Source organism: Schistocerca serialis, chromosome 7, assembly GCF_023864345.2.
Source record: "Schistocerca serialis cubense isolate TAMUIC-IGC-003099 chromosome 7, iqSchSeri2.2, whole genome shotgun sequence".
NCBI classification, from domain to species: domain Eukaryota; kingdom Metazoa; phylum Arthropoda; class Insecta; order Orthoptera; family Acrididae; genus Schistocerca; species Schistocerca serialis.
The window spans coordinates 415,700,304-415,713,749 of record NC_064644.1 but is presented as its reverse complement, the minus strand read 5'-3'; the positions used below and the strand labels follow the sequence as shown (position 1 = coordinate 415,713,749).

Sequence of the window (13,446 nt, the reverse complement as noted above, 5' to 3'; positions counted from 1 at the left end):
CATTTACACCACAGTCTCCTCGTTGAAGGAGGTGGTGTTTGTACTCATATGCAGAGGCATTATACACAGTACGGGCAGTTCACGGGGAAATCCACAGAAACCATCCCATGAAGTAGTATTCTGTTCCATAAAATGTCACATTTTGGCAAGTCTGAACTAACTGCGAATGACTGTCTATTTTTATTTAGTTCTCGCCATACTATGTTGATGCGAGACAAATGACAGCAAGGACAAGAATGATGGAAAACTGGGCTTCATGGCTAACTCCTCTGCCAAAGTGGAACTATAGGGAGAAACCAGAAAAATCTGTAACTGAGCCAGTGAGAGAGTGCTTAGGTTATAAGTCCTGCATATTCACCATCTTGCTACTTCCCTTGATATCCTCGCACCCGCTGCCATATACACACATGCTTCGTCTGTCTGGAAAATGAAGCTGATTTTTTTTTTTAAAAAAAGCAATATTTATATAAATCAAACTATATGTATTGCTTTAGAAAAGCATGTTTATTTAGGCCATATATAAATTTTTTATATTATCTTATACACACACGCGCACCTGGTTTAAATGTAAATGTTACGAGAAATAGAAATAAAATTCTCCGTAATACATGATTCATCATTCTGGAGAAACTTGTATCAACTTCTTTTCAGCTTTCTCCTAATATAAAAATTGGTAGTTGTCGATAGCTTCGGTATCGGATGCTATTGAGCGATGTCAAAGAGTATCGTAGATAGTAGAAATCACCGAGTGAAATTACAATTCCAGAACAGAAGAGAGTTCTGCTGAAAGTAGATTAAGATAGTGTGTAAAAATATACATTGCAGGTATGTGCTGTAAAATTTGTGTATAAAAATATGCACTTAAAACATGTGCTCCAGTAGCATATTTCTAGTACATTGCACTCCTTATTTGGAATTGTGTTTGGCATCGAAGACATATGCTAAATTTGCAGGAATTTGTTATTGAGAATATAAATGAATAACGGTATAATAAAACATAATTATTTGCCTGTGTTTGTACCTGTTAACGACTAAGCTAGAGCGAGGAATTTTACTTTAAAGTATTTCGGTGCTTCATAGGTGGTAGAAAGGTCGCGTATGTAGCGTACAGCAGCCACATTGTTCACTGTAAATAAATGCTTTCTGAATTACAGAACTAATTGTTTGCATCCTGTTAAAATACTCAATCCTGCACTGCCATCCCAACTCCACACCATAAACCAAATCAGCTGTCTTGTACACACTCTAACAGTTATGTTGTAATTGAAATATTGTCTCAGTCTTGTGGTGTGGTCCACCAGAATTGTCCACATTGGCTGTGTTATTATTGAGTTTAAACTAAGCCCTGACCTTTTCCATGAATTTCTTGTGTTGATGTTGATACTGACTTTAATTCTCTTTTCACTTTAAGAAAAGTGTCATACCAGTTGTTGACATGTATGGTAAATACTGTGTGGCAGAGTCAGAAATGCTAACTAGGCGAAAGTAGGGGGACAGGTCACGTAAGAAAAAAAAAATGAGAACTGTAATGAGAAGACTCAATCAGTAATTTAATCGTCCATGTGTTAACTGATTTTAATGTAACTAGGCCTGTCACAGAAGAATTTCAAAGTATCATGTAACTGCTAAAAGAATGAATCATCAGTCACAAATGCCTTGCAAAGAAGTGTTATCTTCAATTCTGTTTGATAATACATGCCTTAGACTATCCTTGCTGTTAACAAAAGAAAATGCATTTTCAGAATACACAAAATGAAGTCAAAGACACCTGTTAGCATAATATTGTGAGAAACGTGTACTATCTATCAATAGACTTGTCATATGACTTCTAATCACGCTTTCAGGTCCACTTTATCATCAGTATTAGCAATTTATTTATGCAGAATCATTTTAGTAGGAAATCAGATTGGTCAGCTTAATGCAAGGAGAACACAGGGTAATTCATTTTTACATACACTTGAATACCCACATGCTTAATGGAGGGAAGATGTGTCTGGTTATCAGCTGTGGACTTGGTGAAGGAATCATCCCAATATTTGATGCAAATAACAGTGTAGAAAACAAGTTTAAAGATGTATGAACATAACTACTTTTCAGAAACAAAAAATAACTGTTAAAGTGTTTCAGTACAGCTCATGATATACATACATGTTTTCGTGACAGCTTCAAATGGTATTTGGAAATTTAATTTTCTGATAAAATAAATTAATGGGATCATGTCTTCAGAACAGATGCAGCAAAGGCAATAGGGTGTTTCAAGAGTTTTGTTTGATTCGCATGGCCAGGAGGTATTGATAGTGTACATATTTGATCTTTTGCATCTAATGAAGAGCATTAGATAGCAGTATGAATGACATGTTGTTTGGGATTTTATTAATAGACCTACTTTTTATTGCACGTGTTTCATCCCAAACGTTTTATGCATTGTTTGGCTTTTTGCTTCCTTGTTTGCTGAGGCTCCTTATATGATTACATTGTGAATTGACTATTGACTATTTGCTGCATTTATAAAAAAAATGTAAGATATACCAGCATTATCAATTCCTTAAAAAAACTGAAGTGTTTCTCACATACTTTGTTTATTAATATTGTAATTCCTCAGATCTTCCTGTTGTAACTGTGTAACAGGTTCTCAGAATGCAGCTCATTGGAAGTAATTGGGTGATACAGCATTTCAGTGTCCCTCATGTATTGCAGTGCTGAGTGGATTGTCTGTCAGTATACCATCAGCCCTCTCCCTTCCCTTTCATGCTGTGTTGATGTCAGTAAGTATTACGTTTGCTCCTCAGCATCTACTATGAATTTAACTGTTTTTTTGTGTGTGTGTGGTCAGTTCCCACAAAGCATCCCAGTTCAGCAGTGTGAGAAATAAACTGAATGTGGATCACCTGGGATCCCGTTTGTTTAATACACACATGAAATACAGGCAGGACACATGGCACTGAACTGAATATATGCAATCCAGTCTCATTAGTGTGACCACTGCCTATGTTCAATGTCAACATGTAACCCATCACAGATATCGGGTGCTGCACTAGCATGTCAGGGTGAAAAACAGTGCAGTTGCCATGTAGCAGAAATGGAGGAATTTATCTGACTTCCAAAAGAGCATGATCGTTGGCTTTTGGAGGGGGAGGGGGTAGAAACATTTCCGAAATGGTAAAGTTTGTAAACTGTTCATGCCATAATGGCGATATCAAAAACCAGTGCTGAGGCAACTGTGTTGCATCAAGGGCCATAGGTGGTGGGTGAACGACTGCTGTGGAGATGTGTACGGGTGAATAAACATGCAATTGTTGAACTGCTGACTACCCAAATGAACAAAGATCCTACCAATAGTCTCCTCCATGACTGTTCACTGAACATTGCTGTGTGCGGGCCTCCGCAACAGGCACTGGCTCAATGCACCCATGCTAACTGCTAACTTGCTAACGAATGCTGGAATTTGTATGCCAGTACCACAACTGGATATCTGTTGAGTGGCGTCAGGTGGCCTATTCAGATGAATCTCATTGTATGCTGGTTTGAACTGAAAGCAAACACCCCGCAACAATGGTCAGAAGGGCCTATGCTGGAGGACGGAATGTTAAGGTCTGGGTAAAGTTTTGTGGCATTCCCTGGTGATCTCACTGTTCTGGAATGGATCAATTATTGGGGCCATGACCACCTCCTACGTGCAGTTTGTCTTTCCTCGGATTGTGGCATCTACTAGCAGGACACTGCAATGTGTCGCATAGCTTACAGTGTACTTGTATGGTTTAAAGAGCACCAGGATGAATTTATCGTATTCCTCCAACCACCAAACTCCCCATATTTAAACCTATTCTACAATCTGTAGGACTACCTTTGTCAGGCATTCCATGCCATGGATCCTCAGTTGAGAGATATAATGCAGATGGCCACAACACTGGAGACGACATAGCTCCACACCCCTGTTAGCATATACCAAAACCTCATCGACTCTCTTCATGCACATCTCACAGCGTTCCGAGTTGTAAAATGTGATTATTCAGAATTTTGACAAGTGGTCACAACAATGTGACTGGACAGTGTAGAATACAATCATTGCCACAATGAAAAGTGAGGCTGCCAGTGGGTGTGAATTTTCAGTCTATCATGGATATGTGACAAGACAGTTCATAAGAACATGGTGCACACCAGTTACTTTCATCCAGCTGCATTCCAGAACTTTTAGCTACTAGTGTAAGTCTTCTCTGATGATACACACTCAATTTAAAATTTCACTTTCAGACTCAACAGAAGCTTAGTTTTCAAATGCCAGTTTAGTTTACAAAAAGCACTCAAGGCCATTTTTATGGTTTTTTTCACCTCATATTGTGTACAGAAACACTTCCATTTTGCCTATGACTGTGACATTACAGTATTTTCTTTACAGTTTGTTTGACACGGGTTATTACGGTCTTATTATCATTGGTTTTCAAGCCCATTTTCATACTTGTTTAATAAGTTATTCCAGCTGTTGCAGTTTTACCTATAGGCTACTAGAAGTGGTACAAGTGCACTCTGTGTCGGATTTTCCATTGCATGCTGTTGTAGATAAGTTAGCATGATGAATGATGGTACATCAGTACGACAATACTTAACTCAAATGTAGATAGCCAATGTGATTCTCATTTGTAATTTCATTTGCTTCATGGATGAAGTCAACATTTATTTCCTGTCACATACAGCAGTTTAGTAAGCTGATATTTTGTGTCACTCACAGGAATTTAAGCTGTGCTCTTAGGTTCCTGCTTAACCATACTGTCAGAAACAGCAACATATTCGCCGTATACAGCCACAGATTACGTGACAAGCAAGACTATAAATATGACTGCTGCTCACTTTACTCACAGAAATTTAAGCTGTGCTATTGAGTACCCATATAACCACAACCTTGGAAATCATGATGTATTTGGGGAAAAAAGTCAAGTATTTGTACCACAATTTAAGCTGTGCTATTAGGTTCCAACCTAATCGTACTCACGGAAATAGTGACAGTTCCGGGAAAAATAATCAAATATTTGTGGCAACCACAATTATGAAATTGAGCGACTCTCATTGGCTGCAGTATATTTCGCCTGATTGACTACAACCAATGGTAGTGAATTGCAAACTGCAGCGTTTAATGGTAATGTGCTGACACTGTAAGGGCACATTAGTCCTAGAGGTAAATAGTACACTGTTTATTAACAATTGCCCAGTGATAAATGAGAACTCTGACCACAATGGTCAAATAGCAGCAATGGCCCATATGACACCTGAGTCATTTGTTGACTAGAAAGACTTTGACTATCCAGTAAGTAGTTTTAAAAAGCATTCAGAGGATGTTGTGGTGATTTATTTAATGTGTTAGATGCCACTTGTAATTTTATTAGATAAAGGACCTCTTCACTTGTGTAATTGCCTCCCAGTGAGAACTTTGAAATATGGTAGCAGTACAGGATTGCGTAAACCACTGGTTACAAAGATTATTTAAATAGAATCCTGTAAGCAAAGAAAATTATTTACTGTTTTCGTGTTATTAGCAATACTATTATTCAATTTTAAGAAACAATATTAAAATGTTTATGTTCAAAAGTAGCAGTCTTGAGAATAAAGTTTATACCATATGGTGCTCAGTCAAGGTGGTAACTGGAAGTGTTGAGAATCGGGATGATTGTCATTGCAGAAAATTAATAAATGATGTGTACATCATACACGTGACATAGTTTTTAACAGTCAGAATTTTAATTGAGAAATTTAGAGTAGTTGGCTCAAAAAACTGCTCGTGTTGAAAAAGTTTGAAGCTTAATATTAAAAGCTTTTTATTTTTCTTAAAAAAAAAGGTTGGCCATTGTGGTAGTTTGTGTATTAGTTTATTACTTGTGCGCACAATTTTTCCAATGTGCTTTGTTTGTAGGCCTACACTATTGTTAAAGCTTATGAAGAAGAAAGAATAATGAGCATATCTTAAAAGGGATTGCTAGTAAGTCAGGATTTGGATTTCATAGGTTTCATACAGGTGGTTTTGCTGAGTGTGCCACCTGTAAATTCATCTCTCAGGTAGTAAAATATTTAACTGACGGGATATAAAACCTTGAAGTAGCTTGTCATCTTGGGAGCGAGTGGGCCAAGGTGTTGGTCCGCTCCAACCAATCCATAGTCCTGAAATGTCTGTGTCACATATTAGCACACATTGTGACGAAAGTGTGCTGGTTTACCATCGTGCATGAACTACATTTGTATTAAACTTCCTGGCAGATTAAAACTGTGTGCCGGATCGAGACTCGAACTCGGGACTTTCGCCTTTCGCGGGCAAGTGCTCTACTGACTGAGCTACCCAAGCACGACTCAGGCCCCATCCTCACAGCTGTAATTCCGCCAGTACCTCGTCTCCTACCTTCCAAACTTCACAGAAGCTCTCCTGCGAACCTTGCAGAACTAGCACTCCTGGAAGAAAGGATATAGCGGAGACATGGCTTAGCCACAGCGTGGGGGATGTTTCTAGAAGGTAGGAGACGAGGTACTGGCGGAATTAAAGCTGTGAGGACGGGGCGTGAGTCGTGCTTAGGTAGCTCAGTCGGTAGAGCACTTGCCTGCGAAAGGCAAAGGTCCCGAGTTCGAGTCTCGGTCCGGCACACAGTTTTAATCTGCCACGAAGTTTCATATCAGCGCACACTCCGCTGTAGAGAGGAATTTTCATTCTACATTCGTATTCTTTGATGCAGTGGCACAATCTCCAACAAGGTGGACATTATATTAATGAGAAAGTCCAGATAATGCACACCAGTCAACCTTTGTGGTAGCACGCATGGCCCTATTAATCTATTGTTAAGTATGCTGCCCATATGTTGATTGCGAATCAGTGTTGATGCCCTCTTTCCTGGAATTGCTTGGGGATTATTTCTGACCATACATGCTGGTTGTGGAAATTCACTACACCATCTCTTGTGAACCCTGCCTCATCGGTAAATAAAATCTTTGATATGAACTGTGGATTGCAGCACACTTCTGCAACAGCCATTGACAGAACCGTTGTCTTCCATGATGATCCTGTGGTCTTTGGGCCTGAACGCAGTGTAGATGATATGTGTACAGCAATTGTTCATGAAGTATCCCCCAGGTGAGAGAGAGAGAGAGAGAGAGAGAGAGAGAGAGAGAGAGACACGCACATTCTACTGCTGCCAATTGTCGCACACTGGTCCCAGGGGTTTCTTACATCAAACATAGCACACGCTGCTCCATGTCAGGCATGCTGACTGTGCGGAGCCTTCCACTGTCAATCTTCTGAGGTGCAGGGGTACTTGTTTCGCTCAGACGTTAGGAAAGCCTGCTGGACAGCTTATCAGAGGGCACACTGCGCTTTGGATATTTTCCAACGTAAAGGGCACAGGCTTGCAGGCTTCATCCATTTGCTAAATCATAGCAGAATATCTTATCTGCTATTTCGCTTGTCGAGTAGTAGGCTTCTATTGCTAATAAGTGGCAGGAAAGAGAAAATGTAAATGTACTACACCATTTGTATGTACAAACAGTGCAATAACAGTAAACACATAAGTAAATCTGCATTTGGAAGAAGGTACACACCATGACATGTCCCCAAGGTTGACGGTACTGTACACTAAGGGACATAAACACAATGAAAACTGTGTACAGCATTACTCAAACCACACAACTGACTGCATACCACGTAGGTAAAGTACTGTGAGTAAGGCATCGTAATACTATGCTGTCACATTTGAGAGATCGCAAATGCAGCAGCTGTGCTAATATCTGCAACCAGGCATTCCGCAGCCCTTCTTTTAAACACATGTTTATCTTGGAAAGTATGCATTTCCAGACCCATTTTTATTGAACTTGAACACCCAGTATATACAAGGGACATCCAGTCATTAGATAAGTCGATGTAGGAAAGAAAACTAGGTTTTTAAAAAATTATACTTGCAATACTTTTCAACATACCCTCACCAATATTAATACATTTGACCAATGAACCAGTTTTTTTAACCTGATACAAACAAGTCTTTGACGTGTTTATTTTAGCAACTTCCCCACAATCCTTTAATCACCACATTGTCACAGAACTTTTTCCCACATAATGCCTGCTTGAGTGGGCCAAACAGATGAAAATCAGAGGGTGCCAAATCTGGACCGTAAGGAGAGTGAGGTAGTATTTTCCAACCCATTTTTTCAATGGTTTCTTGAGTCAGATGGGCCTCGTGAGGACAAGCATTGTTGTGCAGCAATATCAGGCATTTTCTTTGAGAAAAACAACATTTTTCTCCTGTTGCTCACTTTACCTTGTTGATCAGTATGTCTGAGTAGCAGATACTGTTTATTGTACACTGATTTTCCAAATAATCAGGAAAGATGACACCTTGAGCACCCCTAAAGACAGTCAATATGACTTTTCCCTCTGGTTCTTGAGTTCTGAATTTCTTTTGGATAGGTTCCATTCCATGCTTTGCTTTAGACTGAGCCCAAGCTCCAGTATGTTAAAAGCTTGTTCACAAAAGGATCACCTTCCATTTCATAGTGTTCTTTCAAGTCTGTACACTTTTCTACAATGCACGCCGTGGTGGCTTGTGTGCATCAATGATACAGTTAGCTGTACCATAGGTACAACCACAACGGTGGGGTATCTGTTGACAGGCCAGACAAATGTGTGGTTCCTGAAGAGGGGAAGCAGCCTTTTCAGTAGTTGCAGGGGCAACAGTGTGCATGATTGGCTCACCTGGCCTGTAACATTACCCAACACGGCCTTGCTGTACTGGTACTTTGAAGAGATTAAAGCAAGGGGAACTAGAGCTGTTACTTTTTTACCAAGGACTTGAAGCTCTACTGTATGGTCAAAATATAAATGACATTCTCTAGAGTAAAATATTTGGAAGGTAAAATAGTCATCATCAGGAGAAATGAAACCGGATCTGCAGAGAGTATTATGAGATTAAAGATAATTAAGAGAGAAAAAATGTTATTTTGATGGGGAATGGGATTTGATAGTAGGAAAAGGAAGAGAAGGAAAAATAATAAGTGAATATGGACTGGGGAAAGGAATGAAACAGGGACTCACCTTCTAGAATTTTGCACAGAGTGCATTTTAATCATAACTAACACTTGATGAAGAATTGTGAAAGAGTGTTGTATACACGGAAGAGACCTGGAGACACTGGAAGCTTTCAGATGGATTACATAATAGTAAGACAGATTTTGGAACCATATTTTAAACTGTAAGACATTTCCAGTGGCAGCTCTATGCTAGGACCATACTCTGTTGGTTATGAACTGTAGATTAAAACTGAGGGAATGGCGAAAAGGAAGGAAGTTGAGGAGATGGGACCTGGATAAGTTGAAAGAACCATATGTTGTCGAGAGCTTCAGAGTGAGAATTAGGCAAAAATTAACTACAGCAAAGGAAAGGAATACAGTAGAAGACAAATGGGTGGCTTTGAGAGATCAAATAGTGAAGGCAGGAGAGTAACTGATCCAAAGAGAAGATACAAAAATGAAGATGGTGAAAAGGAATACAGGCATGTAAAAACTGAGAGTGACAGGAAGTACAAAATGGCTAAGAAAGAACAGTTAGAGAAAAAATGTAAGGGTATAGAAGCATATACCACTAAGGCAAAGATAGATACCACCTTTAGGAAACTTAGAAACATTTGGTGAGCAAGGGAAGCAGGTGTATGAATATTAGCTCAGATGGAAAACCTGTACTAAGCAAAGAGGGGAAAATTGGAAGGGGTGTGTGTGTGTGTGTGTGTGTGTGTGTGTGTGTGTGTGGTGGCGGGGGGGGGGGGGGGTTGATTTATATAGAGGAACTATACAATGGAAATGAGCTTGAAGGCAATAATATAGAAAGGGAAGAGGATGTCGATGAAGATGGATGGGAGATACAATACACTATGAGAAAAGTTTTATACAGCACTGAAAGAACCAAGTCAAAGCAAGGCCCCTGGAGTAGATGACATTTCATCAGAACTACTGATATCCTTGGGAGAACCAGCCTTTACAAAACTATTCCGCATGGTGTGCAAGATGTATGTGATAAACAAATTACCCTCGGACTTCAATGTATAATAATTCCAAAGAAAGCAGTTGCTGACTGGTGTGAATATTACTGAACTATCAGTTTAATGAGTCATGTTTGCAAAATACTGACATGAATTTTTTAGAGAAGAATGAAAAACTTGTAGAAGCAAACCTCGGTGATGATCAGTTTAGATTACAGAGGAATGAAGGAACGCATAAGGCAATACTTACTGTATGAGTTCTCTTAAGAGAGATGAAGGTCAGTCATAAACTAACGCCTCCTTTTTTTTCCAAGTGCAACTGTGTAGGCTGTAAATCACAACATTGATGACTAATTTATGACTTTTCAAGCTATTGACACACGGAAGTTTTCACAGCCTCCTCATCTTCAAGGTAAATCCCATTATGAGCTTCTTTTAGTGGCCCGAACAGATGGAAGTCTGATTGTGCCAGTTCAGGGCTGTATGGGGATGAGAATAGTCTTCCCATCCAGCTTTCACAACCTATTCAGTTGTGTGATGCCTGGTGTGTGGTCTTGCATTGTCATGCATAAGATGATCTGCCATAGCTTGTGTTGGTGGAACTCCCTGAGGACGTGCTTAAAGCTGTTATGGGTTCTGACATATCGGGCAGAATTTATTGTTCATCCCTGCTCCAAAAAATCAATCATAATCACACTATCTGCATCTCAGAATGCTGTAGCCATAACTTTCCATGTCATTTGTGCACTTTTGAAGTTTTTCTTCTTCTGTGAGTTTCCATAATGCCGTTTCTTTGACTGCCTCTTTGGTTAAAAAAAAAAACAAACCCATGTTTTGTCTCTAGTCACACTTTCTTCCAGGAGCTCCTCTCCTTCCAAATGGAAGTGCCAGAAGAATTTTTCATGTCCCTTTATTCTGGTCAGCTAACATTCTTGATAACCAAGTTGCATGAACATTTAGTATCACAGTTTTTGGTTATTCGACATCATAAGTGTTCACTGCCGAGGGAGGTAATGCAGAGCTAATCATCTGCAGTCACTCTGCGTTCTCCACGAATGATGCCCTTGACTTGCTGAATGGTGGAGTTGTTGCAATCACTGGCCTGCTGCTGCGAATTTTGTCAGCCAACAGTGTTCTCCCTTCAGCTTCACTGTAGCAATGAACTCACCATCTGACAGTGCTGATATCCACTGTTGCAGCACCATATACATTTTTCATCCTTTCATGACTGTGGATGGGCATTTCACCATCTGCATTCAAGAATTCTGTCACAGAATACTGCCTAATAAAAACATTGATGATTGCCACTTTGTAAGTGAATGAAGTACTGGCATCTGTTGATGCAGAAAGATACCATTGCAGTGGGTTGGAGAAGCTGCTTTGCAGAATAGTGCCAAATTCAAATTTTTCACTTAACAGACCTTATTTATGGAGAAAGGGAGCATTACTGTACTTTGACTGACCCTCGTAGGTTAAGGAAAGGTAAACCTACATTCATAGTATTTGTAGGCCTAGAGAAAGCTTTTGGAAATGTTTACTGGAATACACTTGTTGAAATTCTGAAGGTAGCAATAGTAAAAGGCTGTTTACTACTTTTACAGAAACCAGATGGTAGGTAGAAGATTAGAGGAGCTTGAAAGGAAAGCACTGGTTGAGAAGGGCTGAAACTAGATTGTAGCCTATCCCCAATGTTAGTCAATCTGCATGCTGAGCAAGCGGTAAAGGAAACCAATGAAATATTTGGAGAAGGAATTAAAGTTCACGGAGAAGAAATAAGAGCTTTGAGGCTTGCCGATGATGTAGTTCTGTTGGAGGCAGCAAAGAACTTGGAAGAGCAGTTGAATGGAATGGACAGTGTCTAGAAAGGAGGATATAAGACAAACATCAGCAAAAGCATAGCTTGTGTTAGATGAACTCACTGAGGGCGTGCTTAAAGCTGTTTGAGGGTTCTGACATATTGGGCAGAATTAATGGAATATAGTTGAATGAGGCAATGGTTAGGGAACTGGATTTGGAAATAAGATGCTAAAAGTACAAGATAATTTTTGCTTTTTTAGCAGGAATAACTGTTGGTGGCCAAAGTAGAGAGTATATAAAATGTAGACTGGCAATTGGGATAAAAAAAATTTGAGGAAGAGAAATTTGTTAACATTGAATATAGATTTAAGTTTTATCAGTCTTTTGTGAAAGTATTTGTTTGGAGAGTAGTGGAGTGTATGGAAGTGAAAAGTGGGTGATACAATTCAGATAAGAAAAGATCAAAAGCTCCTGAAGTGTGGCGCTACAGAAGAATGCTGAATATTAGATGAGTAGATAATGTAACTAATGAGGTGATACTGAATAGAAATGGGGAGAAAAGAAATTTCCTTCACAACTTGACAAAAAGAAGGGTTTGGTTGATGGGATATGTTCTGAGTCATTAAGGAATCATCAAGTTAGCGTTGGAGGGAAGTTTTGGGGATAAAAATTGTAGAGGGAGACTAAGAGATGAGTACAGGAAGCAGGCTTAGAAGATGGAGATTGCAGTAGTTATTCAGAGGTGAAGAGGCTTGCATAGGAAGACTAGCATGGAGAACTGCATCAAACAAGTCTTTTGACGGAAGACCAAAGCAGCAAAGAACACACTTTGAGACTTATTTCCTTGTGTTGTGTTAACTCTTTCAGGACCCACCTTGCACTTGTTTTGTTGTGCTGAAGTTCATTACTGATAACTTTATGAACTATGGCAAGACTTACTGTAACTGCTATGTGCTGAGTCACAGACTGCTCTACTTGTATACAGCTCTACAAACCACTGGTGCTGCCCTGTGTAGATTACAGGAGTCTCACATACGACTTGACATCATCTTTGACATTGCAGATGCTGGACCCGCTATACCGTTATGGGGTACGACTGACAACTGATGCCTCTCAGACTAGCCCCATGGTCAGCCTCCTAACAGAGGCAGGGGTTCTATTGTTGCAGGTTCTACGACAACAACAATTGATCGCTTATGCGTTACAAATCCACTGCTCCTTGGAGCACGCGTACTAACGTCCCCTCTTTCCAAAAATGGAGATCCATCTCTCACAATGGTGGACCAGGTCTGCAGTTATGATCACCACTTGCATCCAGCCCCCTTTTTTTCCCCCTGAACTCCAGCTTTCCCCTCTCTCTGGGCTCACTAATGTACATGGTGCATCCCCTGTCCACAGCTCTGTCTCGATCTATAACAAGGTCCCGAAGACTTGGTCCGTCTTGAAGTCCTCTGCCGTTAATTCTTCTCCATTTGTTTACGTGCCATATAGCTGTTTACTACATCTAAATGCATCCCCTACAAACTACAATGAAGTGGACGGCAGAAGGCATTTCTCATTGTACAGTGTACTGAGCAAAATGATGCAGTGCTGAGACTCTGGACTTGCATTTGAGAGTACAGCAGCTCAAACCTCAACCTGGGCATCTGGATTT

At 39.9% G+C, this 13,446-nt stretch overlaps 1 protein-coding gene across 2 annotated transcripts in view; it reads left to right on the top strand.

The window, feature by feature from the left end:
• Nucleotides 1-686: 686 nt before the first annotated feature.
• Nucleotides 687-13,446, top strand: part of LOC126412291 (zinc finger CCCH domain-containing protein 11A-like) — a 64,406-nt gene continuing 51,646 nt past the window's right edge. Inside the window, exons 1-2 of one of the 2 annotated variants that reach the window (XM_050081803.1) lie at nucleotides 705-825; nucleotides 2,629-2,765. In XM_050081803.1, the coding sequence (XP_049937760.1) occupies nucleotides 2,760-2,765 (6 nt within the window). In that variant the 5' untranslated portion in view covers nucleotides 705-825; nucleotides 2,629-2,759. Of the gene's footprint in view, nucleotides 826-2,628; nucleotides 2,766-13,446 lie in introns of both variants that reach the window. The other variant, XM_050081804.1, reaches the window with a different exon arrangement.